Source organism: Nesoenas mayeri (genome assembly GCF_963082525.1).
Source record: "Nesoenas mayeri genome assembly, chromosome: 1".
NCBI classification, from domain to species: Eukaryota; Metazoa; Chordata; class Aves; order Columbiformes; family Columbidae; genus Nesoenas; species Nesoenas mayeri.
In genome coordinates, this window is record NC_137541.1 from 93,794,714 (window position 1) to 93,822,044 (window position 27,331).

The 27,331-nt window shown below is 39.3% G+C and overlaps 1 protein-coding gene across 1 annotated transcript; it reads right to left on the minus strand.

The window, feature by feature from the left end:
- Nucleotides 1-282: 282 nt before the first annotated feature.
- On the minus strand, nt 283-9,786 carry LOC308052964 (uncharacterized protein C3orf85; the record flags this gene model as incomplete). The annotated part of the gene is made up of 4 exons (XM_080363679.1): nt 283-340; nt 2,161-2,246; nt 2,447-2,595; nt 9,738-9,786. 4 exons carry the CDS (start codon nt 9,784-9,786, stop codon nt 283-285), a joined length of 342 nt encoding a protein of 113 aa, XP_080219805.1.
- Nucleotides 9,787-27,331: the final 17,545 nt, after the last annotated feature.

A 27,331-nucleotide genomic window follows, 5' to 3' on the forward strand; every position in this document is an offset into this window, starting at 1 on the left:
AAAAGTTTTACCTGAAAACACAGGGGCTTTTAAACATAATCTGCTAAAAGTTAATAGTTACATTGTCTTCAATTTCTTATTCAATTTACCATGACCTACATGTCACTTCTACTTATGAATATAAAATATGCAGTATTGAGAGAATTGGTGTGTTAATTTTGGCTTTAGACAGCGGGATGAGATAAAGTCATCTTATCAAATACATAATGGCAAAAGCATAACGCCATAACCTAACATGGCCAAATATGAGACATGCAGGATTTAATAGCTCATCCTTGTCTGTTACTGGAGGTGAGTCCCAGACTGCTGTAGCTTGTCCATGTAAGATCTGATGTTGTCACTAGAAAAGATGGAATAAATTGCTTTTAGAAAAATTTTGCAAGATTAATTTAAAGATCCTGTCAGCATCTACCATCTTCAGATTTGCAAGCTTTGCACACATTTTCTTCTGGAAGTGCAGACCCTGAACCAGATTCCTGCATGTGTTGTACAGGCTTGCTTTTCTTGACTGTCTCAGAAATATTGCTAATCATGAACAGTAAGGTTGGAAATCACTGTTTTACTTTATCCTTAATGCTTTTTGTAAATTCTAGCTTGATGTCATCTATACTATATGCTTTCATAAAAGGTCTGGATTTGAGTTTCTGTCATATTAACACTGGGATGTTTATTTCAGTCTGGGAGTTAACCAGCCTCACTCTGAAATCACAAACATGCTTCAGTGGGAGTGCCTATAAGTGTGTTTCTGTAAACTGGCCTTAATCCTGTCATATGACAATCATAAGGATTATCATTCTGGAGGCATAACTCATCTTGCAGTACACCTGACAGCTGTCAGGACCGCAGCCTTCAGACACATTTATTGGACAAATAACAGTTAGATGCAGTTAGTCATATTCTCTCTCAATAATGTTTCTATGTGGAAAAGACAGGGTGGTTTCTTTCCAGAAAACTGAGTAAATGTAACTTCAGATTCATCATAAGGCAGAATGACTACTGCTAGCCAAGAAAGCTGCTGCCTGTATCAGGATTAGAAACAGTGAGAGAATATCCTGGTGCTTCCCTTCAGTCACCCAAGGGCAGCACCTGAAGTCTTGGCATGAAGGCAAGGAAATAATGACTTTTAGCTGTTCTCTTCTGCTTAGATTGAGTGAAACTGGGATCACCTTTCAGGTGGAACAGTCCTAGACATCTCAATCTGAGCTTCTCCAAATCAAATTCTTATTTTATTTTAAAAAGTGCTTTTCAAAAGCTGCCTTTCAAAATGAAACTTTGTGCTCACTTTCAAAAAGAAAGCTACTTTTAAGGCAATAAAATTCAAAGCATATTCAATTAAAAATATGTTAGGAGAAGAAATCTACCCATTTTCCTGTTGGTGGTTACAGTCAGACTGATCATATTGCTATGTCTCAGTAACTATTTAAAGCACTAAAACGTGAAGCTGTATGCGTTTAGTTTTACCCACTGCTGTTTTTTTCAAAGGACTGCAGCATCTTCATATGAAAAATGTTTTGCAGGAATAATGTGTGTATTCTGCATTGTGCTTGTCACAGAGAATCATTTAGCAATTGTTCCATAAATTGGACAAAATTATGTCCCCAAAATGTGTCCATTTTAACACAGTCCTAAACAATTTTTCTATGACAATTTCAGACACTTCATTTCATGTACTTGTGTGCTGATCTATTAATACTGGTTTTACCAACAGCTATGTCTCATCTCCATTTTGTTCTGCTGAGGTTTTATTCTGCACTGAATACAATTTTGTTACTGAAATAGATGGGGGGTTTTATCCTTTATTTTTCTCCTCAGGAATTGCTTTCTCTCTGCTTTTTAAACCATGTAGGATACATTGCTACAGCATAGCTTCTGTGGACTTTTAAAAATATATATATTCTTTAACCTTTTAATGAATTCTTCCAAAGCATGCTTCAAAAAGGACTTGCCACAGTGAAATTACCTCATTTAAATAACTAGAGAAGTTGGACAGTAAAAACAGATCTTTAACTTTTCTAGACATCTCTTATAATTGGGTTTGTGAATGTGTCAAGCTATACAATTAGGACCCAATTGCCAGCACCCTTATATTGGCCAATTTTACTTACAGGTTCAAGCATGCATTCCGAGTCTATGAATTGCTCTGAGAAACCCCCATCATACCTGGCAATTGAAGGACTGAAGGCAGAAGAACCCAAGTCCATGTAGTATTGTGCTGTGTCTTTCAAAGCTTTCCATGTTTCACTAACCTGATGTAGATCAAAACAGAAAAGAATATTCTGAGCTTTCATACTGAACAGATACAGTGTGTGACTACTGAGCAACCTTGCCTACATTGATAAATCGGACAGATTTCCTCCCTTGCCCCAAAGATTTACTGTTACAAGTTAATCCCAGACCTGCACTTTCCTTCCTTCAACAGAAACTGCAAGATGATGGAAGAAAATACCTGCTCAGCCACAGTGTATCCCCATGTGTTCTGGCTGCTGCTGGGGTCCCAGTAGTTCAGAGAATATGGTATCTGTCGTTTAAGTCGTATAAATTGATTTGCAGATTCTTCTGTCAGAAAAGGTGCTCCAAGGACACCTGAAATGGAAGCTGTGTAATATTCGTGGTATCACAAAAATATTTTAGAATATGCACTTCAAAAAATATATTTATATCGAAGGAGCATGTGAGCATGTCTTTGGACCTGTAGTTTATTTAGCAGAAATCAAAAATGGTTCCACCTTAGATCTTCAGAAAGATTTTTTTTTTTAGAAAACTTGACATTAATAAAACAGCTGCTATAACTCATTATTTTGCTGTTGAATCCAAAGTAAATAAAGTTACGACCAAATTAAGGCACAAATTATTTTTTAATACAAAATCTTGTCACTGAAAAAAAAAAGCTAGACTAGAATTGAATTAGTCTCAGGTATGCTGAGAAGCCTGATGTTTAAAAACAAACAAACAAAGAAAAAGAAAACAACAACAAAACAAACAACAACAAAATGTACACATCCTTTACATATAGTGAATTGCATGCATGGAAATTCTGAGCAACTTTGTTATCATGCTGCTTTAGACAGCTTTTGAGGTCACCCCAGATGCAGAAGAACTTCTTGTAGATGTTGAAACAACCATTCTGTCCAAGAAAAAAAGCTGACTTCCTCATTAACTTCATATGTAATGCCCTGGTACAGGAGAAGTCTTTTCTTTTTAGTCTCCAGTGTTTGAGACATAAATTCATTTGGGGCTAAACAGGTCTGAAATAGTACGTCAATCCAAATAATACAAATTTTAATGAACCACTGATTAAGTTGAAACTTGGAAATATCAGCCAAGCTGAGGCCAGTGTCTGTAAACAGTTGTGCTTCAATTTAGTGAAGTGGGTTTAAGTGGACACCTGTGGGTGACCTGCACATACTTAGTACAGATGGGCCAAGAACTCAAACCCTTTTCTACAGTGTCTTGAAGTGGGAGCTCAGCAGGGCAAATTCTCGCCTCACCAACAGTTCTCCAATGCCCTGCTTCCTGAATTTCCAGGAGGAAAATCTAACTGAGAATGTCAGATGTTTGTTTTCATGTACAATGCTCAGCTGAATCCAGTTCATCTGTTACTAGTGCTAGCTTTGTTGATCATCTGCAGTATGGTATCTCTTTAGTTTTTTTAAAAAAAGAAAACATATGCTGAATGCATACAGGTAGCAGATATGTGAGCTAGTGTATTTGAGGCTCCTTTTCACTTTGTTTCTTTTCAAAGTCAAAAAAAAATGCTTGAAAATAAAGAAATAAAATTCTTGATGATATGGTAATGAACAACAACAACCAAAAAAAAGATGGTTCTCATCTTAGCTCTTAACAAAGACATAAAATATTGCCTTAGGAAATTTACTTGGCAAGTAATGGCAGTCCTAGTAGTTCTTTCTTACTTCAGTTACTATAATCAGAAACTGGAGGCAGAAATTTGGGGATAGGGAGTTTTCAAGGAATACCATCTTGAAAAATGTTAACAACTCCATAGAAAAACCTAAGTTCAAACATTTGGTGTGAAGATTCTTGTTGTGTGAACTGTTCTTCCCCTTAGGGAACTGAGAAATAGATATTTCTGTACTTGAGAAAACAAGTAAGATTTTGGCCTGGGGAAGAAAAAGAAAAAAAAAAAAAATTATTGCATTTGTCTATTAAATTGCTATACTTCTGTTCCAGAGCTGCACAAGATAAAACTACACTCATGCCAAATTTCTTTCATTCTCTATCAATTTACTATTATCCTGTAGAAAATCTATGAGCTTTTAACTTTGCTTTAGTGAGTTTAGAATGTTTTTTAAGTATTAAATATTTTGTAAGCTGATGATCACATTTCTGGATTGAGATCAGAAATTGACTCATTAACAGGTTTCACTTTTTGTTTAAATGTGTATATATAGTTAGTAAGGGCCTTTAAACATTAAATTTTATTACCAATATGTGCTCTAGTCTCCCAGCTTCACAGTAAGCTAGAAAACACAATCAGTAAACAGCTCTGATTTTTTGTGTTTCTTTTTCCCTGCTGCCAGTGTCTTCAAAAAATGAGCTTGTCTTTCTGCTGGTGGGACCATCAGGTGTTGTCTTGGCTGCTGTGAGGCAAAGTGCTGCATCTTAAGTGTATTAACTTTCAATTTTTAATATACAGTCTGCTCTGGCTGCACCTGCATCCAATGAGAAATGCCATTCCTAACCGTACTGAATATTCACTTTGATTCAAGTGCACCCGGCTTCTCCAAGGGGAGGCAGGGGTGTCGGCTCTGCTCTTGGGTCCTTTTGTCACTGTTGATACCCAGTTCTTGCTCTTTTCTAGCTGCTCTCTCAAATCCTTCCACCTCTCGCATTTAGCACCTGGGAGCCACCTCTCCAGGGCTGGTCCCTGGCTGCTGGCACACTCCAAAGATGCAGAAGTATCTGAAGAAAATCAGGTAAGTACCTTTATATTCAAGCTAATCCTTCAGACTTAGCTCATTCTGTCTTCCTCTTCCTTATCTGTCTCTGAAAGGGGCAAACTTCACCTCCAGAAGAAATGGAGTGAGACCATTTCTAGTGAAACCAGAAATAACCCTGTTATTCTTTCTCTGGGAGTAAACAGATAAGCAAGGTTGCGTGTTCACCTGTGCTCTGGCAGAGGTCAGAGAAAGGAAGGTCTTAAAGCTCAAATGTAGGCCTGGGGGCATCAGATCAGTTGTCTCTATCTGAGTTGACCCTCCGAGTACAATGAATGGTCTTCAGCAAATAACCTATGTCTTGCCTAAATTTAATTTTCTCAGACTTGGTGTAATTTTGCCCCAGCTTTTGCACAGCTTAGTAAAATACCATGGAAGAGTTTGTTGCTCAGGTACTTGTTTTATAAATACAGACTATTCCTGAAAGACTGAAGCTCTCCACCTTGCAGAAGACTAGAACAGAAACCAGGAAAATGGAGTTACAGAGCACCTGGATGTGAGACTAGAGGGAGTTAGGAGCAGGTGGGTAATGTTAATGAAATGGCTCATAGTGTATAAAATTGAGCTGAAAAAAAGATCAAACAAAGTTAACTCATTGTGAGGAGCAGTGAGACATCTTGTGCATTAATGTTTTTATTCAATACTGTTTCCTCTCTTCTCTCTTAAATAAATATGTTATTTGAAAAGTACGCTTGGGGATTAATGGCCTGAAGGGATACAGGAGGAGTGCGTTTTGGGAATGAATTATTACAGGGGCTACATCAGCTGTTACCAGTTAGAGTGTTTCCTTTCATCATCTCCTGAAGATTCACTCTGTGTTCTCATACAAAAAGCAAATTATAGGAAAAAATGGTTGTTTTTTGCAAGCAGATGAGTAGCTCATATAATTATTGCCTTCAGCAAGTAATTTTATCTATCCTGTACACCTGAACAGATTGTCCAGGGGGAAAATTATTGCTATCATGTCTTCTGAGCATCTCCTTTTGGATTAGTGTAAACTAGTACAAGACTAAACTTAAGAGAGGGAAATGGTGGTAGAACCCTGTCATCTTTGTCAAAATAGCAAAGGTGTACTTAATCCATCATGGACTATCTTTTTTTTTTAAAAAAAAAAAAGCAATAATAAAAAGAATTACAGTGTAGCAGGCAAATTGCACTTTAAATATAAAATTAACCTGCATAGAACTTAAATTACTGTGCATTAAAATCTTTTCATACTAGACTCAAATGGAAGCTTAATTCTCTTGTGCAAGGATAGATTTCTAGAAAGCAAGATATTTAAGTGGGTTGCGACTACAAAATGTTCCCAGGAAGACATCTTTTTCTGTCAGCTCAATGTACAATGATCCACTTTATCACACAGTCAAACATTTGAGTATGGGATTAAATTATGACACCTTTTCCTGCTTAGGAACCCATTTCATTGATATGGGTTTTTTTCTTCTTTAAAAATTGAGCAGTGTGAGCCGTTATGTGCTTAGTAGTCTTCGGGGAGAGCAGGCAAGCCATCATTTGCAAGTCTAATGGTAGAGTTAAATGATAAGATGACAAACCTTTAAACTTGCTTTAGTATAGGATATGCTTCCCCTAGGGAGCCTTTTTTATCTAGATCAGCAGCATAAGTGGTGAGGAGAGAGCCCAAGGCTTGGGACCAAAATTTATCCCTGGGGTAGATATACCACAGGGAAAAGTGGTTTATGTCTAATTTGCTGTGATATTTACAAAAAAAAAATGACAATTACTTAGCAATACTTCAGTCACTGTGCACATTGTCATATAAACTGGAGCTATTTGTTTCTCTTCCTAGTTTCTGAAGACTACTGCAAGTTTCTGACAGTCTGGAAACCTATTGCTGAAGTTATTTATATTGAGGGAATTTAAATGTCAAAAGTTGGCAATTGCTCTGGCTCCTTTTTTTTTTAGTCTAATAACTCTTCTTATTATCAGCTTTAGCGATTGTTTGGTCAAAATGTCAGCTCATGGAGGTGAGGCTGCCAGTCTTAGTACTTTTGGACAGAGCTTGGACAGAGGCTAAACTCGGACACAGCTAAACTTCAACCTTGGACACTTTAACCTTGCTGAGGTGGCTGGTGCTGACGTGTTGAGAACTTTGAAAAAGTAAATCAAATGCTGCAGCTGAGGTGTGTTTCTTAAGGTTAGAAATGAGTCAGGGCACCTCCTGCCCCACGTTTCATCCATCTAACTTTCTAAATTCAGAAAAAAATCACAAAGCCAGACTCCAGGACTTGGTCTGAGGATTCAGAACACCACAGCCCAACAGTGCAAGCACTGAAATAAAAGTGTGAAAAGCAGCTGGTTTTCTCTTCACTTAAGTATTTCTCTAGGTTATGTGGCATTCCATGGAAATCAAGATGTAGATATCTGTCAGTACTTTGCATACATAGGTAGAATGCAGCAGGGATAGAATTTTGGATCTTGCAGGCTACCTCTGGGCCATGAGTCACCTTTTCTCAGTTGAAAAGTACAGTTACATTAAAGTCAAACACCTGAATATTGCTTTTTCAAATGATCAAAAAAAAAAAATGTGTATGCACACACTATGTATCCTGAAATGTTTGGATGGTAACAGACCTTAAAATAAAAATAAGTCAGATTTAGTGATACCTGTTGACAGCAAAAGTTACTCACTGATTGTTAACTTCTTCAACATTGTTCATATCATCCAGTCTTTGAAATTTTGGCATCATCTGTTTATTTTTAAAGCTTGAATCCTCTATTATTTGACAAGTCTTAATTTTACTACACCAGACCCAAGGACTATCTGGTTCAGGAGATGAGAGCTCAATCATTAGCAATCATTAGAGATGCAACATCAACCTCATTCCCTCATCAGCAAAGGCAGACAAGTTATAGACCCTTAATGCAGAATTAGCTATTAAATCAATTGCTGGCATGGTGCCAGGGGTCAAGAAGGTTGTCAGGTATGGGCAAGGCAATTTGACAAAAATCCTAAATAATCCTAGGGAAGGAACTCCTTTCCCTGCAGCAAAGTATTTAAAGAAGCATTGGTTCATTGGTCCTGCTTAGTGGGTCTTGGCAAAATTTCCTTCCTAAATCCATATGTGGCCATCAGTTTAACCTTGACTGAATAGGCAAGACACCCCAGCTGGACATCTGAGAGACTTTGGTAACGATCCCAGTGCCAGGACACCACACTCTTGCAGCCCATCCCTTGCTGCTGCACCCTGAAAACAGCCCAGAAAACCTTTTCCCAGAGGCACAAAGATGGTTTATTATGAGGAGTGATTTATAGCAGCTGAGTTGAGGGTGTAATGAAGTGTCAGGTTCTCATTAGGGAGTCTTACAGCCTGTATTTTAATTCACCATTAACTTGATCATTGGTGAAAAGATTCACAATTAATGAAAAACTGAACTGTTTGTGAGCAATGAAACTTTTAAGAGCTCATTAAAAATCAGTAATAAACAGTTCTTCCTGCCTTTTGAAGAAAGGAAGTTGGGAAAGAGGGCAAAAAAAACTGTGGGGAAAGACAGACACATAAGAGAGATGAAAATAAAGTCTTCCAAAAGGAGGGGCAGCAGGCAGTAGTGCTCCCAGGTGGCACTGTTTGTGTCATGCTTGCCTTCAATGGAAAGGGGTTGTGAGGTTCAGGAAGACAGACAAGTACCCAGAAATAGTCCAAGCTCAGCTGCATGACAGATCAGGAATTGCAAATAAGGGAAAAGGAAGGTTTCTAGGCAAGCTCTAACTTGCAGGAGGGAGAAGGGCCCATTCCATCTCCTTCACTCCCTGCAGAGCCTTACTGCAGCCAAAACTTAGGGTGATATGGCAAGGAAGAGAATTTGGCCCATAAGACAGACTACAACTGGCTGTGGTCCCGATTCACAAAACATTTTTATTAATTCGTGATTAATCATTGTCCAATTCTGTCTATCTCATTTTGCCTTAGCTCTTCACATCTTGTATTTACTGCAAGTGTGTTGGAGCACTTGGATCTAAGAAATGCTTTTAATGTACACATGTGGGTGGAGTATCTTTCCATGATGTGGGCAATCATCTAAGAAGTCAACAGGCACTTACTGCCTGCCTGCTTTGTTCTAAATTAGTGAGGAATAAATTAATTTCACAGCATGTGCATCACTGATCATTGACTGTACCAGTCTGTGCTGCTTTGGGAAGAGCATTCTTTCAGCCTTGTTGATGCTGCAGCCCTGCCCCATCCATTTTCATTCTGATCCAAGATTTACAGGGTGAGTCTTGATTTTAGGTGCCCTGGTTGCAGGGTGCTGTGAAGTTTCAATGATCAGACAGCCTGGGAGCTTTAAAAACATCAGTCTGCTGAAGTGATTCAAATCAGACATCCCAGAAATCACTTGTGAAATAGATCGTTTTGGGTCCTTATAAATGCATGTGAAATTGATTCTAACAAAAAATAAATTTTGAGATCAGAATAATGTTTAGGCAAGATTCCAGGAAAACAGCTTTAAGTTCTTTCTAAGATTTTAAGTCCATCCAGTAAGAATCCCCTTAGGTCAGGAATACATCCTCACTCCTCATACCAGAGGTGCTGAGCAGGAAGAGGTTCAAAAGTAGATGAGGAGCAGAATCAAGACTGTATTTCACAGAATTTGCTATACAATCTTGTGCTCGCCCACTCTCCCATATGTCCCTGCTACAGTGATTTCCAGTTAATTCTCCTCCATCAGTACTGTTCCAGTGGTAACACAGGGGTTTTTTGTCATCTCACTATTTAACAAGCCAGAAGGAAATGACATGAGTGAGATAGGGTGCTAGGCACTTACCTGTAAACAGCAGAGCAGACACCAAAATTTGAAACATTTTCAGAGACATAGCAAATTATCCAGAAAGTGTATCCTTTGTAAAGCATGGGCAGACATACATTTATACTTTGTTATCTTCAGGTTTATAAATCATTTACCAGATAGCCTGTAAATCGTTGATGCAGGCAGAGGGCAGGGTACAATGCTTAGTTCAGATTTGTCCTGCATGTCTATGTTTGTACACTTTGAACTTTGCAAGCTGAGCCTCTAATGAGCCATAGTGGCTCATTGTTGTGTGGATACATTAACTTCTCCATAAGCTTTATAATGCAAAATAGCACATTGGGCTTGTTCTATGTGCACTGAACAGGCAGGTGTCTGTGAGTCACTCTTCTGCATGATTGTTTTCCTCTCATTGTGGTAATGGGCATGAGCAGTTTATAGTCTGATGTGAATATGAATGGTGGGAAACAGCATTTGAATCCACCTGCTCTGAGAGCAGCACCTAAATATACAGTATATTTTAGCTGTGTAATGCTTGGGTTGAGTAAAATAAACCTATGTGGGAAAACTCAACAAGAAAGCAGTAGAGCACAGAAGGAGAGAGGGAGTTGGGTTCCTGCCCTGAACCAGGCATGGGTCTCTCGTCGCCTTCTGTTGGTGTTGGGACTCCGTAGTATGGGATACTATGAGTTCATGCTCTTACTTTCCTCACCTGTCCAGTTAGATAATGTTTTTTTATGTAGAACTGGCTCTTGCTACAGAACAGTTTGAGAATCTCACCTACACTGATCACAACAGACCACAGAAAAGCTGAGTATTATCACACAGTGAGGTGAGTTGATCTGCAGTTCATCAGCACAGGTGTGTGTGTGCTCAAAGGTCTTTACATCAGAGAATTAGACCTTGCTGACGTTACAGGTCAGGGACCAGGCTCCACACTGATGGGCGGTAGTACTTCGTTCTTACGTTCACAGTGAGAACCATCCAGTCTAGAGAGTGGATTGAGCAAAGGTTTATTGAGAAGTAAAAGAGAGTTTAGTTATGTAATTAAAGAGTCTTATGGTTTTTCTCATTACACTTTAGTGGGCAGAGAGGGAGATTATTAAACAGCAGGTCTAACAGTGGAATCCTCAACCTTGCAGTAGGTCACTTCACAACTTTAGTATAATATTATTTTAGAATTGTTCTGAAAAAAAAAAAAAGAAAAAAGTCAATCAGCCTAACCTAGCAAATTATGCTTGGAGGCAGGTGCTCTGCGCTCTGGTGCCAAGTCAACAACAAATATTAATTATTCAAGCTTATGATCATCTTTCCCTACCTCTGACCTATTAAATTAAATGTTAGATGTCAGGATTTTTGTGCACTAGCATAAAAAGTGTAAAGACTGGGATATTTGCCAATGAGTGACACAAATGGCTGTGACAGACAAGCGCTCAAGAATTGTAAAACACCCAGAAATAAATTCCAGGCAAGCATACATGTTATCCTTTAATCTCACAAACTTTTGGGGGCCATCTTCTCTAGCCTCTTCCATACTTCTTTCTTACATGGACCTGCCTTTCTATTGCAGTTTCCCTCCCACTGTTGTTTTTTTTTTTTTCTCACAGTTCCTAGTATAATATATGGAAGAACATGTTGGCGTGACATTTTACATTTACTGCAGTTATCTCTTCTTTAATGTGCAGTCTGCTCGTAGAGAATAGTGCTAGTGATACGGCCTAGGCCAAAAGAGGTGATAGTAGCCAGTAAGACTTCACTGCTACCTGGGAACAGATCACGCGGACTCATGCTGGATTGGCAACACAGACCCGAGATACCTACTACTCCTTATCTCAGGAAGCAAGAAAATGAGATGAGAAAACTTTTCTTATGAACACGAGTTGAAAAAATGACAAAACAGTCAGACAGAAGCCACAGATCCCAATTGATCCTGAGTATTCTAAGTCCAGGCTTCCAGAATTTAAAAACTCACCCTTGGTCTTGCAATTTCCAAATAAAATCTGTCACGTGCTGTAGAATATGACTTGTCTGTGTCCTTTACCAATGGAGCCGTTACTCTGTTACATGGAATGTCCTCAGTGAGAGGCACAGAAAGTCCTCTGGTGGGACTACAAAACATGATGGGGATGTTGCAATGCCTGGACCCAGGCTCTGCATTCAGATGAATGCAAGGCTTGCTCTGCTCTAGAGTGGGATGGTGGTCAGCCAGTGTAGGCAATGGTACAAGATCTAGGAAGCAGGTAAACTGCAGACAGCATGTCCACTTAGATGTATGCATCCACAACATCTGAACACCCACCCTGCTTTTCTTTGTCTCATGCCTTACCATGCCATGCTCGCTTCCTTGTTGGTCTTGCTCCTGGCCCCTGCTCTTTCTTGTCTAGCCTGCCCAACTCTGCCTTCTTCCCTTGAGATTTGTCATCCCTCTTGTTGCATCCTCTGCAATTTCACATAAAATAATGCTATGCTCATAAAATCCAACTTCTTTAGATTGAAGACTCTATGAGTCTCTTACAAGGAGACTGGCTTTCCAGTGTGATTTCTGTTTTGTCCTTTCATATGTGTCCTTCTTCCCATATTCGTGTGGATGTACAACTGTCAGGTTCACCCCCTCCTTTCCTTCTACCCCAGTCCTGCTATTGCCCTGTCTCACCTCTGCTCAGAATAGCCAGCGTTCTTCCTGAAAGCCTGTAATGTATATTTAGTCTGAGGGTTGCATATGCCCAGCTGTCTCACATACAAAAACTTTTAGGAGACAGATGTGCTCATAGCACTTCTTTGAGGGCATTATACAAGCAATCTGGATATCACTAAAAACCCATGAAAAGCACGAATGTGCTCATCGAATATAGAATTTTAGCTGTTAATCACTAACAGATATGCAGGCTGCAATTTTTTGGAAGACTTATAACTTGGCCCAATGGCTCAAATTTTCATATGGAGGAATGAATCATGTCATTTTCATATGATGCTCTCCCTCTCGTCAAATTTTATTCTCTACTTTAAAGCACGGAAAGCTTGTTCAAAGGAGTTGTCATCAGAATACTCAGTGCAAGTTAAACTTCCCCCTGCACATCCTTGTCTCATTTGCTGAAATAGCTGAGATATTGGCTGAAATGCTTCCAAAAAAAATTCAGCCTGAGGCAGACACCTGACATATTTAAAAAGAAAAAAAAAAACACAACAAGAACAACAACAACAACAACAAAATACACACACAAACGATAAACAAAAATAAAAACAAAAAGAAAAAAGAACAGATGAACTGAGTTGTGGGCACGTTAAAGTGGGATTATATGAAGGGACATTTCAGGCAATCTTCAGTGGTACTAGCCTTATCAATAAGGTGCAAAATCTTCAAACAGCAGATCTCTAAGCTAGGGAAAGATCCAAAAATCCTTCATTTTATATTTCATAATCTTAGACAGTAAATCACCATTTCAGGGAAAAAAAATTCTATGTTCTTCCCCTCTTATTATCTTTTTTGGGGTTTTTTGGTTTTTGGTGGGGTTTTTTTTGGTGGTGGTTTTTTTTTGTTTGTTTGTTTTGTTTTGTTTTGTTTTTTGCTATTGTTGTTGTTTCAGGAAAAAGAGTAAAAACCCCAAACTGTAGCTGATTATAGCTGAAACAGTTTTAGGAAGAAAAGAGGTTGGGCTCATCTTAAAAGCATCCTGAGGAAGATGATGACAACTGGCTATACAATGAGGACTCTGCCTCCTTGAGTAATTTTTAATGTATTTTTCACTAGTGAAGTAGCTATAAAATGGCCAATTCGTAAAATATCTGAGAGAGAGGGGATGAATATCCTTGAGATTGCTTGTTGCTTCAAGTTCATTGAAATCACTTGACATATTAAGTTATTGGGCAGGCACAAATGGGTAGGAAATCATATACATATCATGGGTTAGGGAAAAAAAGGAAGATCAAGTTGACCAATTTGATCTGAAAAACCCACATTCTTTTTCTCCCTTGGCACCTGCTTCACACCTACAGATGTGTCTCACAACAGGGAGCTCAATTCTTCTGGTCCAATTTTGCCATCTAAATATAATGCTAATCTCTCAGACTTCGTAAACCATGATGTAACTATTGAAAAATATAGTCTTCTGGTGGATTTAGAATCAAATTCCTCATTTGTTTCAGCTTCTCTAACATTTATCAATTCTGTGTGTTTATCTCTAAGACATCTTTGACTTAAGTGAAGGTACCTACACCAGTGTTGAACCTTATTTTTTAAGTAACTGACAATGCATGTTGTCTTGCTGTGGTATCTTTTTTGAGTAAATAAGACATGTGCAAGGCAGTATTTAAAGGAACATAAAACATGTGCAGGATGTGACAAACCTCTCTCAAAACCAAGGAAACATGCACAAAAAGTTGTAAATGGGGGACAATCTACTATAAGGATATATCACCAGTGTAAAGAGACTACAAGCTTCTTTTACCTTGTCTTGTTGTTACATTTGGTATTTGCTGAGCAAGGAGTTATGCAAAGGCAGACTTGAGCCACCTAATTGAAGCAGACTTCTTCCAGTGGTTATGCCTGAGGAGCACAGAATAAAACACATTGTAGTGGGTTAAACTGGAAGCCTAGCATCCCACACCTGACAGTGGCCAGCAGGAGAGGCCTAGGGAGAAGACTGAGAAAACAGTGACCACCACTGTTTCCACCAGTGCATTGTGGCTAAGGACTTGAAGTCAGAGGCAGTAGCTTAATGTTTAATGTTTCTTGATAGATTCTCAATACCTAAGTTCTGTAACCAGTTTTAAAATCCATAGCTGAATAAGGTGCTGTGCTGAACCTTGCATCTGCCAATTATTTGGGCAAAATTTCTTCTATTACTTTTGTCTCATGGGGAGAGCCCAACTACATAATTCTGTATGATGTTTCTTGCCTGGTGGAAAGGCAGGAAGACTAAAGTTGGGACTGTTTACAGCGTGGATGCTTCTGCAATTCAGTAGAAAAGACAGTCCTTAGCAGGAGTTTTGGGCAAGTTCTGGGAGACTTTCAGTGGTTTGGGTCAGTCACTGATTCCAGGTACTGTTTTCTATATTCTGCTCTGCTGCCTCCAAGTAGTGCAAGTCTCAGAAGGCACCTACCATCAGCCTGGCCCTAAGGGTGGGCATCCACATCACCCAAGGACAGCACTCTGGTCCCCATTGCTGCAGGCAGTGCAGGGGAGGATGCCCCTCCAAAGTCACTACCAATGCCCCAGGCTGGTTAAGTGCATTCTGTTAGCTAACCTGCCTTTACAAAATTTTCCTCCTTATAGGAATTCATTATCCCCTACATTTCCAAGGCAATGGTGTAAAGGCAATTTGTATAAATCTGCATGCAGTGGAATTGAGCTAAGACCTACAGGGAGGTCTAATGTGAGCAAGGTAACAGGTCCCTAATTAGACTCTACTTTAAATGCCTCGCCTATTTTAAAGTAAGCCTAGCGGCATACAGTGAGGTATTTAGCACAGTAGGATTGTGCATTTTACACCTTGTTGCTTGGAGGTGTTTTAGTTCATTTTTTTTTCCAACTAGCTATAGCTCTTGATAAACCACATCTGCGTGTGCCAAACAGCACCACCAGTCCCATCTTGCTGCTCTTGTGCTCAAGCACTTGTGTTCTCTTCACCTTTATGACTTCTGAGGGCACAATAACTCTCTCTTCACAGGGAGAGAAGGCATGAGTGCTTTAACTCACCATGTTTTCCCAGAATTGCAATGTGTAAAACTCGCAGCTTTCAATGACACTTACTCTTCAGTTTGCCAGTTCCAGGAGCAGGTGCTGGAAGTGATCCTCACCACCCCTGGGCTGCTGTCTGCAGGAGGAACTGTTCCAGGGAAACTCCCATGGGGCAGGAGGAACAGCTTGGAGTAGGGCCAGGAGCTGTCTGTTTAACCTTCCTAATTTGTGAGTGACTTGAGTTCAGGGCCTAAGAGCGTCTGGAGGCATCCACCTCCCTTTGGTGGTCAGGGCACCTCGCACCTCACCATGTACTTTGGGAGTTTAATTGCTCTTTGAGTGCAGTAGGAGCACCCACCTGCACTGTGATGCCACCATGGTGGGTACCTGTGCCCTGGTATTCGGGCAGCACAGCTATATCTCAGGCAGAGTCTGGTTTGCCCTTCCTCTGGCTGGGTTTCTGGTGTCTGAATAGTCCTCTGCACGTTGGTTCTTTCCATGCCCCCAGCCATTCACATCAAGTCCCCTACAAGCACCACCCACAGGCTTAAAACTCATAGTTCTTTTCTTAACACATGGTGAGTGACCAGCATAACCAGTCACTGTAGTTTCCTTCCTTTTTCTTGGTACAAAGTTTAAGAAAAGCTGCTAACATTCAGGTAAGTTCCCTAGAAAGTTAGATAATCATTGCTTTGAATGGTCACCTTGTTTGCGAAGTCATGATCTTCATACATGACTGTAATGTCTAAGAAATACATCTTGTGTTGCTGAGATGGTAGTAACTAAACTTCTAACATCTTTCTCAGTGTGTATACTATGATGCTTACAGTGTTTTTCTACATTTTCAACAATTTCATTATGCTTTACATCTGATTTTGTACCTATTGAGTGTCCTGTTTTCATGGGATAATGGGTGTCTTCGATGCACAGTGAAGTTAAAGGAGCTACAAGCATCTGGATTGTCTAGATTTCCATTTTCCTTTTAACCACTGAACTCAAGTACAGGTCCAAGGGTATGAATGAGTAACCAGCTCAGTCAGCCCCACTGATAACTCTGACACTGGCTTTGTTCTTAGTTCACCTGAGTGCAGCTGCCCCAGTGTAATGAGAAAATATGGTGGCATCAGACTGCACAAGAAACTGAAGCAATGTGAAAAATCTCCAAGAGACTGTCAGTACTTTATCTTCTGAATGCTTATTTCCTATTCGGTAGACAATTGTGCAGTTTCAGTGCCTTAAAAAACAAACAAACAAACAAACAAACAAAAAAACCCACAAAACTGTAGGTTGCTACTTTAAAATCTCCTACAGTAGCATGACCTGCGGTTCTCATGGCAGCCAGACATTGTCACAGCATTTCAGACAGGTTGCTGCTGTCTGATCTTGCTGTGGTGTAGATATTAGCTGGCAGTTCTTGGAGTCATTCTAATCCATCACTCCTGATCCACAATAGAGCAGCTGTGGCATGCAGAGAGAAAAAACACACACCGTGTTCCTTTTGATGTAGTATAAGGCCACATCCAGAATCTTCTGTATGTTTTTCTTGCCTTTCTGACAGCAGTGATGTAGAAACAGTGGTGGGTGCAACTTGAAGCAATTTTAAATGAAGAAATCTTTAAGGCCGCTCTCTTCCAGAAATTAATATATATTGCTGTCCCTGCACAGATTTGGGGCAGTGCTTCTGAAGCCCAGCTGATCGAGCCAGGGTAGGACCTGACGATTCTCCTCCCTCTAAAATAAGCCCCTGGAGGGAGGGCATGTGAATGCCGTTTCTCAGCTAACACAACAAAGATGTTGGGAGTGTCTTGTGCTGTCACCCACTTTTTACTTGCGTAGTACAGAAAATTCTAATGTCTATAAAGAAACAAATGTTTTAGGTTGTTGTAAAGTCAATTTTTATTGCATCTTCTTGAAAGCTGAATAACATACAGTGAAAAGAATTGACTTTGACATACAGAACTGAGCATCAAACCATAGCCTGTGTTCTCATAAAACTGGTAAAATTAGTGTCCCAATGAGAAATATGAAAAAGTCTATAATTAAAACAATATGGGGAGCGTTTTCAGTGCTGTCACAGACTGCAGTGGGAATTAACTACTAGTGGCGTGACTTGTGCCACAGGTGTATTTAACACAGTCAAGTTAAATCCTTGTTCTGTGAAGGCCTTCTGTTAATCTGGCTTCAATCCTCCTTTCACCTGCTGTTGCTGATTGTGGGATGAACCGATCCTTATGTGCACTTGGAAGATGAGACCTGGTTTTAAATCTCATTGTAGTGGTAAACCAGGGATAGATCTGTTAGCAATGTAGCTACACAGGTCAGAATCCTGCTTTGATCTCTCTATTTACAAAAACACATCTGCATAGTTCCAGCTCTTCATAGATCATCCCGTCACACTATCACAAAAGTTGTTGTGTTTGTGTTTGGGGTTTTTTTTTACTAAATTCAAAAAACATTAGCCTTATAACTAAGTAGAGAACAGCTCTGGTAATTGCATCACCACTCAAAAATGCTGCAAATGAATGTACAGAATACAGAATAAAAAAAATATTAGAACAGAGTTTAAGAAAGGAGGTTCAGTGTCTTGGTCAATGTTCTATCATTTAGAAATCCTTAACAGAAACCTTTGCAATTATGTATTCGAATCACCAGACAAAACTGCTTTTACCTGACTCAATACATCTGAAACCAGGGATATTGCTCCTGATCATTGGCATGACAAAGTTATTGGATTTATGAGTGTCAATAACTTCCAGTTCTTTAAAACTTTCCAATTTATTTATTTTAGCTCTACTCTTGACTTTCTTTTTAGAGTGATTGCAGAGATATTCAATAATGCCTAGCAAATGTCAATTTTAAGGACAAAATATTTTTCATTTTTGTGGAACCTGCAGTGACTGAGCAAGGAAGATATTCTCTGTCAATTAGTTGGTAAAAGCTTTGACAAAATCGGCCATGCTCTACAAAAGTGGTACAGAAAATGGTAAATGACATCTGAGATGAATGAAGTGATGAATTTGACTATTTTGTGATTTTTGTTTTTCATCATTTGCTAATGGGGAAAAATATTTTCTTGGGCCGAACCTACATGATTGCATTTTGCTATTGCAACAAAGATTGATGTCTGGGACTACTCCATCTCAAGAAAATACTGAAAATGTTCACTGTATCCCACAGGAAAATAGAGCTTGAAAAAGTAACTGCTGCAATTTTATGATTTGTCTAATTGCTTGAAAGAAAAACGGTACTTACCAGCACTAAATCTGGTAAGCTATCTAAGTCTCTGTTGACACAATGGAGACATAGGTTGAAGTCTCTGATGTCTTGATTTCCATGTTCCTTTTCATGGTAGCTGCAGGAAATTAAAGTTTTTCTCTCAAGTAATGTACCATGTTATCTAGCCTAGATTCAACACTTCTAAATGCAAAAATTTGGGTTGAAACTGGCATGTTACTTTGGGGAAAAAAAATGACATTTCATCTTTAATCTGTTGCAATTAATAGTTTCGCCAATAAATTCCCAACAGTCATTTAAACTACTGTACACAGAAGATCCAGTTTTCAGTTGTTAGTTAATGCTGACTTTACTTGTCCTTTTAGCACACTTCCTCAAAGAAGCAGCTGTGGATGCCTGTGTATTTACCATCTCCAATGAACAAATATTATATACCTCTAAAACTCCTTTATTGTGCATGCAAATTTATTGTCTTTCATTTGGTTATTTAATGGGATGAATACTTGAAAATAATTACCAATAATAAAAGAGAAATCACACAGTAGGCAAGTTGCTAGCCAAAGTTGCTTCATAATACAAAACGACAATAGCTCAGTAGTAGTACAAGGGAAACAGTAATTTTTAAATGTAACCATTTTTAATATAAGTTAAAAAAATAGTTCCTAATTTAATTCTATAAATATTTTTAATGAAAAGCCAATTTACCTTTTCCAAGAAATAAAACAGTTTTTTATAAAGTCATAAGGGCTAGAAAGTTACTCTTTATAATTCAAACATTTTTAAAGTGCAAAGTGCCTGGATGCAAGACTGAAATAGCATGTCAAGATAAAAGGAAATGGCAAGCATTTTTCAGCTCTAACAGTAGAATATCTGTACTTAAGCAGGAGGTGGGAGAGAAATTTCTTATGACTGAGTATTTCCAGAAAGTCATTAAGTAAAACGTGTCACAAAAACATGGTATAACAGAAGCAGTGTATTGACAAAGTATAAATTCATTAGTGTGCCCCATGAGCTCAAAGATATAAAGATATAAAATATATTGTCCAAGCTTCTTAATGCCTTCCTGGTAGGCTGGAGACAGGGAAGGGTTATTTCAGATATACTTGTAAGTTAAAGGATAATGCAAGCTAATGTAACACTTAAGTCCCTCCCTACTCTGCAAGAAACTAACGTCCTTTGAGTTGCCCATTGGCACACTGTGTCTTTCAGTTTATAGGTGAGATCATTGTAGTGTAAAATGAAAAAATTACAAAGAGAGATCTGCTGTGCCTTGCCTCTTCTCATTGACAGGGCTACAGAAAACACCTGAGTTTACCTCTGCCTGGTCCTTTTGCTGACAAACACATGTAATGCTTTGTAAAATCCTTCTACTGTCTGCTTTTCCCCCATTGATAGTGGTGAGAAATAATGGAGAAAATCTGTTTAACCATGTAATTAGATGATCAGGTGGGAGGGGGTAACTGTGACAAGGAGTCAGTCTTTGTGAAATCACTCAGCAGTTTGGATCTCACCAGACCCTCGCAGTTGGAGATGTGGAACTCCATCCACATTAGTAGCATTCAGGTGTTAATAATAATGAGCAATAAAGGCACCAAGTATCAGCCCTAAGAGGCTCTCTCAAATGTCAGACCATTTTTGTGATGCTGTAGATGTATCGCAGCAAATCCCCTTCACAAGTGCTGTATGTGACTGACACACATTCAGCAAAATCTTGGTATAAAAATCAGATTGAAATACTGGGATCCTAAAAGATGTATATCAACAACTGGAATGCCTAATGGCTATTTTATTATTTCTTAACTGTCTCTGAGGGATTTAAGCTTTTTGACCTTCCCTTTGCATCAGTAACCCTCTCAGCTTCATTTCTTGTGAAATATTCAGTAGCTTGCCTTCTAAAGCTTTCCACCTCTTAATCCTCTTATTGTCTCTCTTGATATCAACCTTAGCTGCTGACACGACAGCTTTTTCCAATATGTATGTGAACTAAATGGTTTGGATAAAAGCCAAGAAACATCTTGCCTCTTGGAGAACTGTAGTAAACAGATATTGCATTAAGACCTTGCTACCCAAAGTGAAGAAGAAAAAAAACCTACAACAACAACAAAAACAAAACCTAGCAAACTATTGCCTGGAAGACAACTTAATTCTATAAGTCTTGTGAAGGACACACAGGGCTCACTGCTCTTGGTCAGTTCCATTTGCTATGGGATAGTCAGCATTGCCGAGCTTGCCACAGATGGATACAAATGGCTTTGAAGTTTAAATTGCATTTCTTCCATAGAGTGGTTTTATTCTGTTCCTGCAGATGAGTTGCTAAAGTGGAAACTAAAGTTTTCTGCCTTTTGTTTTGTTCTGGTTTTTTATGTTGTGGGTTTTTTTTTCTTTTAACCAAGACTTCTATTCAGGAATTCCTTCCCCACTGCAAGATGCAGCTACAGGGCAGTCTGGCATCACTAGCCCCAGACAGCAGCCACCACCCTGAGTGGTTTGATGTGCCAGATAGTCCTGTGCATGCTGAGGCTCAGTCTGCTTCCTCCCGCCATTCCCCCTGAGTAAAGCTTGGCCAGTCCCCACTTGTGTAAGTGGTGCCTCAGTTTCCTGAGGGCAGGTCCAGGATGGCATGCGTAGATGGAAGCCTAACCTCTTCCTGCTGCTTCTTCTCTTTCCCTCAAAGGGGAGTGACCTGATCATCAGTATTGGGCTTTAAATGAAGAAATAGCTTTCTTTTCCCCACTCTTTGCACCTCAGGAGAAGGGAGGGAAGGAGAGGAGGAGGTTGTTGTGATTGCTTGTGTGAAGAGGCTTTCAGTTCTGACTGCCCTTGCTAACACTTTCTTTTAGCGTTGCCATCTACACAACTTCTCAGAGGTGATGCTTTTCATAAGTCATAAAAGGGATTTCTAAATAAAAATGATTTAAAATAGTTCTGTGGATTGCTGATAATTTTAAGGCCTTTGAGCCCATATACTAATGCATTCATGTGTTGCAGTACTAGCTAATGACTGCTCGAAGCAGCCTGAGGTGACCCTCAGGCACTGGGGGGGCTGCGGTGAGGAAAGGACATGTTCCTGGCATCCTGCTGGCTTGGGGCATCTCAACATTGGGTTGGTGTTTCCGCATTCATTGAGGGAGGAGAGGGGTGGTGCCAAGGCACAGTACATGTGTCTTCACAGGAAGGGTACAGCTTCTACACCTGCAGTATAAATCCAGCAGTGCAAACAGGAAAGGAGGGAGGAGAAAAACTAGATTAAGTCAGCCCAAAAGCTGGCTTGAGGCAGGTTTTTGGTTGCATATGTTTTGCTTCTTTTCTCTAGGATTTCACAAGACAGTCTTAGAGTCCTCTCTTTCAAAGGACTGTTCAATTAAACTTTCTTTTTTGAAATTGTATCAGTTAGGAGGATTCATTTTTCAACCTAAAGGCCCTATCAGTGACTTCGTAGTGTTTATTTTCAGAGACTCATGAGCAACCAGACTTGACATATTCACTAGTAAGTACAGTGAGCCCCTTGATAGGGGAAGTGACACTAATTGCCCCAGGGAAACATATGGAGTGTACTGGTCTGTGACCAGCTCTTCTGTTTAACACTCCTGCCTGCACTCTGTCTCGGGAGTTGAAAGCTCAGCTTCAGAAATGTCAGGTGATGACATTTTCATTTCTCTTTGAAAACTATCCCACAGTCAAATGGATCTTGTCTTTTAGGATGCATTTTTTTTTAATTCTTTCTTCTCCTAAGCTGTCTTTATGCTTCCAATAGAAGGCATGCAAAATTGCATGCTTTGCATTTGGGTACAAAAGCCAATTTCTTGGCATTACTGACACCAGTAAACGTGTTAATGTACTGTCAGTTTGGCTTCCTTGCAGAAAAGGGGTTTTGTTTTTTTCAGGTGAGCTGTTTTCAGCTGACCTTTCTATTCTTGGTCATTGATATAAGAGGAATATCTGCTGTACTGAGTTGAGCCTTTTCAAATTTGTTTTGGCAGTTGATCTTTCTAGGAACTAGAGTTGAGCTGGCCTAACTCTGCTACCATCTATTAGGCTATTGGACTAGATGATCTTTCGAGATCCCTTCCAATCCCTAACATTCTGTGATTCTGTGAACATAATCAGTTTCTGACAATAGAGAGCCAACTATATTCATTGTTATTACATAGGAGACTTCTAAAATAAATCTTTTTATAATGCTGTGATGTCTCAGAAGCCAGCCTTCATTTGTGCTCCTCCCTCCTTCCTCCATGTGTGTTATTTGCTTTTCTTGCTGCCAGGAGCATCAGATGCAGCCTTGAACGAAGGGCAGCATTTGCATAGCTCTCATCAGGTTTGAAAGAGACGCCATAACAAGTTTCCTTTCTGCACCGCTTGGAACAAAATGAAATATGTCCATATGTAGAACATAACTCCAGTAAACAGCAAAAAAATGCAGCTAGAATAGCACATCAGAACATTCTATCAGCTCTCTTCCGTAGGAGTGAAGGAAAACTTACAATCAAAAGACCCTTAATTTCCAAACACATTGTTTTTTTCCAGCAGGTGGAGCTAAAAGGAAAATTTCTGCTGTACTTTTTGGACAATAGATGTGGCATGACCTCAAGTAATGTAGTTATATAAGTGCTGAACTGCATGGCTAAAGGAATTTTCTTTAAACTAATGGAATACTGTACATATAGAGCCATTTATTATAATAGGTAAAATATGCCTAGATCAATAAAGAACATTTGTACACTATGAAAAGAAAAAATTAATATGAGGATGGGGTGTTGCTTTTTACTGTTTCTAAGATGACTGTGCATTTTTTTAAATGAATAAAATGTGAAATTGATCTTTATAGAAGTCTATCTGACTTGCTTTAAGCAGTAGCACCACCACATGTCAGGAATCAGCCAGAGGTCCAAAACACAGTATTAACGCTGAAAAAAACTCACTAAAACCTGCTTTAAGGAAAATATCCTGTAGGTTGTTTTTTCAAAATTCTACAAAAGTAGGATATTAGTCACAGTTTGCAAGGCAGATTCTGTTTCTAGTTAAATCTCCTTCCTACAATTCTTCTTCCATCTTTGCTCCATTTTAGGGCATTTCTTATACCATGCCTAAATTGTGTGAAGTCAAGAGAGTCCTCCCTGACTGCTGCATTGCCCCCTCTCCAGAATTCACATTTCATTACTCATTTGCTGCAGCCTTTGCTGCATTGTCCTTTAGTTTTATCAGTGCATGTTGGGATCCTATGGCAGGAGAAGTAAGGTGAAAATCTGGCAAAAGAAATCACTGTCTTGCTGATGTCCTGAAAACTGCTTTTCTCTTTAAATACCACGTGTAAGAATTAAGTCTGAGACTCCCACGCTCTCTTAGCCACATTGAGAAATCAAAAGAGAACTTGAGAGGATTTTTTGCTCTGAGTTCTCCAACTCCCTTGTGCTGTGTAGTTAGTTCCATGGAAAGCTGACCTACAGCAATGCAGTTAGATGAAAAATAATAGTGGCACAAATGAATGTAAATGGCCTTTTGCTTTGAAACTAATGAGAGAAGAAGCTTGCAAGGGATACTCATTAATTTTCTTCAAATATGTAGAACTTTGATTCATGTGCACTAATTGTTACTGAGATGTAGCTGGCACCTGAATTCCCAGCCCCTGTATTTTGCTTAAGTCATGCAAAGAATAGCCGTTGAAGGTCAGTTATCTGGACAAGGCTGTTTATCCTCTAAATCAAATATTTTAAAGAAAACTCATATCAATGACATCTGCTTGTGAGAAGAGTCAACATAAGCTCACATTGCTGCATATTATATTTTTCTTCATGGTCCCACACTGACAGTTTCCTAAAAATTCTTTCTTACAAATGACTGTCATGGTGGTAACTTTCATTAGTTTAGAGACTCTGTGGTAAAAATTTGCATCATTTTGCCGTTGTGTTTTGTAAACTGACATACAGATAGCATTAAAGCATTCCAGTATGACAATGTTCTCACTCACAGCTCATTCTTCTATGGGGAAGAAGCTATACACTATTGTAGTGGGGAGTCCTTAGCTGTCTAAAAAGTGTTTTCTGGCTTTCTCTTGCTGTATCTTTATTTACATATTTCTTTTTAAGACACCATTTGTCCTTTTTGAAGCTTCCAAATAGCCTTATAATCAAAAAGGTGTCTTTGTCATTTGATATCTCAGTTGTTCTGTGCCCCTGCCAAGTAGATATTGCAAAGTCTGTGTCCTGCTATCTTTAAGTTTGAAACAGGCTGAAAATAAGCTGCTCTCAATGCAAGGTTGCCAGGTATTCTTGTAAGCCAGCTCTTTGTATTTAACCCTTTGAAATTCACCTTGAATGTGGATTTTCCCAAGAAACCGAGCTCTTCATTATCTTCAGCACTACCTACAGAATCTGCTGACTCTGCAAGTTTGCATGCATTTTATGATGGGGCAGTGGATCACAGTCTGGAATCCAATGTCATTAGTCAGCTGACTGATCCAAGTTATGACAAGCCACTTATGTTAGAAATAGGAAAACTGTCCTTACCTCTTCTGAATACTGAAGATTAATTATTATCATGCTTCTGAGGTATCCAGAGCATTGTATCAAATGTGATGTAAACATCAGCTAAACGGCAAATAAATTTTATTATTTATAGTTGATATGAGTAGAGAGTGGATCAGGCCATTGGTGTTTGGTCTCTGGTCTCTGAAATCCATCTCTGGCTTCTGCTGGTTGACTCAAGCCTGGTTTCGGGACAGGGAGAGGCCTGCTTGTGTTAGCTGTACTGAATTTGCTGAGCTGGGGGAAAATGTGTTAATGCCTACCAAGCCAAAGAGATAATAACACGCACTTGAGTTCTGATAACTGCTTTGTTCTGAAGTATCATGAATTATAGTAGCACTAAGAAAAATACTGGATTTTTTTGAAACTATGTATTGCACAATTTAGGATGTTACCTAATAAACGCCTCATAGGCAGTATTCAGTAAATGAAAAGCCTGCTTGACTTTCAGAGAAAGCAAATGAATTCATTTATTCTGGAAGGTTTTCTAAATGGACTTGAGACTCCAAGATTATTAGATACTGATAAAAGATGAAGTCCAAGGATTTGCTTTTGAATCATAGGCTTATAACCACTTGTCTCTGATTTTAAATAGTTGTCCATTTAATGACAAGTTCCATAGACCAGGTGGAATATAAAGTTATATGGCCATGAGTAGTGACAAGCTAAGTAGTTAGCTAACTCACTGTTTAGATTACAGTTGTTGCTAATGATGCTAATAATGACCACAGCCAGATCTGACCAAGCTACAAAATGATGCCGCTGACATCTTCTTGGAGCAGAGGGACTATGAACCGAGCCTTCCCCTTAAATCAGGGCTGCCACCTAAGGAGACTTCCTGGGACTGAGAGCCCTCACCTCCTCTTTGGTGAGTGATTATTTCTCCTGGATACATCCTTGAGTGAGCCCTTTTTTCCCCCTGGGCAAGCAATTGTTTCTTCTGGGTACCCTCGAGTTAGAGACACTTCACTTTGAGTCAGTGCATGCACACTGTGGATCATCATTCTTGTGTGGTCATATGGTAATCATATCCCCAAACCTAGAGTTTATTAAATGTTTTCAGGTTGCTGATTGATTTTGTATTACCCCCCACTTGCACTGGTTTCTTTCCTTCCATTTCAGTCTGTCATTTGGTTTTGGTTTCAGTTCTGAATTGAAGCTGATTTAAGCTTACATTTGTTTGGAGTTGGTTTGGGGTGCCCCTGTGACAACTGTTTGGAATAGTATATGTGTAAAAATATACTCAGGAAAAGTGAAAATTGTCTTTTTCTTTCTTTAGAAAGGATGCCTATGATCTTGATTCAGAAATCAACACCTGTGTTTCCAAAGTCCAGTTTGTTACAGAAAGGTAAGTTTGCTATGTGGAGGGACTTGCTAACAGCTGTAAAGCAAGAAGATACCTCACTGTTAGCCAAACCTCATGCTGCCTGATGTCCTGCAGTGATCCTCCCTGAGCCTCCCATTTCACTTGCTACTCCTGCCCCTCTGACCAGCCTCGATGGTTCCAAGGAGACTGCCACATGCAGTTCTCCTTTATGGGGTGAACAAAATGGTTAATGGACACCAGGGACTAAATAATCAATTCGTTGTGCAACCCAACTCAACTTTCCTAGAGAAATGGCCCATTGTTTTAACTCATTAAGGTTTGTAAAGCTGATTCACTACAGCAAGCCTCGTACAGTTGGCAGGGTAAGCAACAACATGAGAGCTGAAAATTGTGGGAAAAAAAATGTGGAATTGAAAGAATGTGTAAGAAAAGGAGTGGGAACAGGGAATGACACAGTAAGAACTGATATAATGAAGCATCTAACTCATAAACCTTCGTTAGAGAACCTAAATAGTTAGTAATGCAGCAAGTAATAGAGTGACCAGAAAAAGAGCACATGGTCTTTCAGCATCAGGGTCAGTGGTCTCACTAATAACCCTTCTTGCTCTAGGGTGGCCTGATCCTCTGCTATTTGAGGACAGAAAGACACATGGAGTAAACAGGCTGTGCCTGACCTTTGTGCACAAGAAAAAAGAGAGGAAAAGGTAGATGTAAACTGCAGTAGTGTTGCACTTTTACACTTTCACAAGAAGTTTTTTATGACCCTGGCAAACACAGGAGGAGTGGGTCTCTGTGATTAAAGAAAAATGTCACAGTGAAAACATCATGGGAGCAGAAGTCCAACAAAAAATT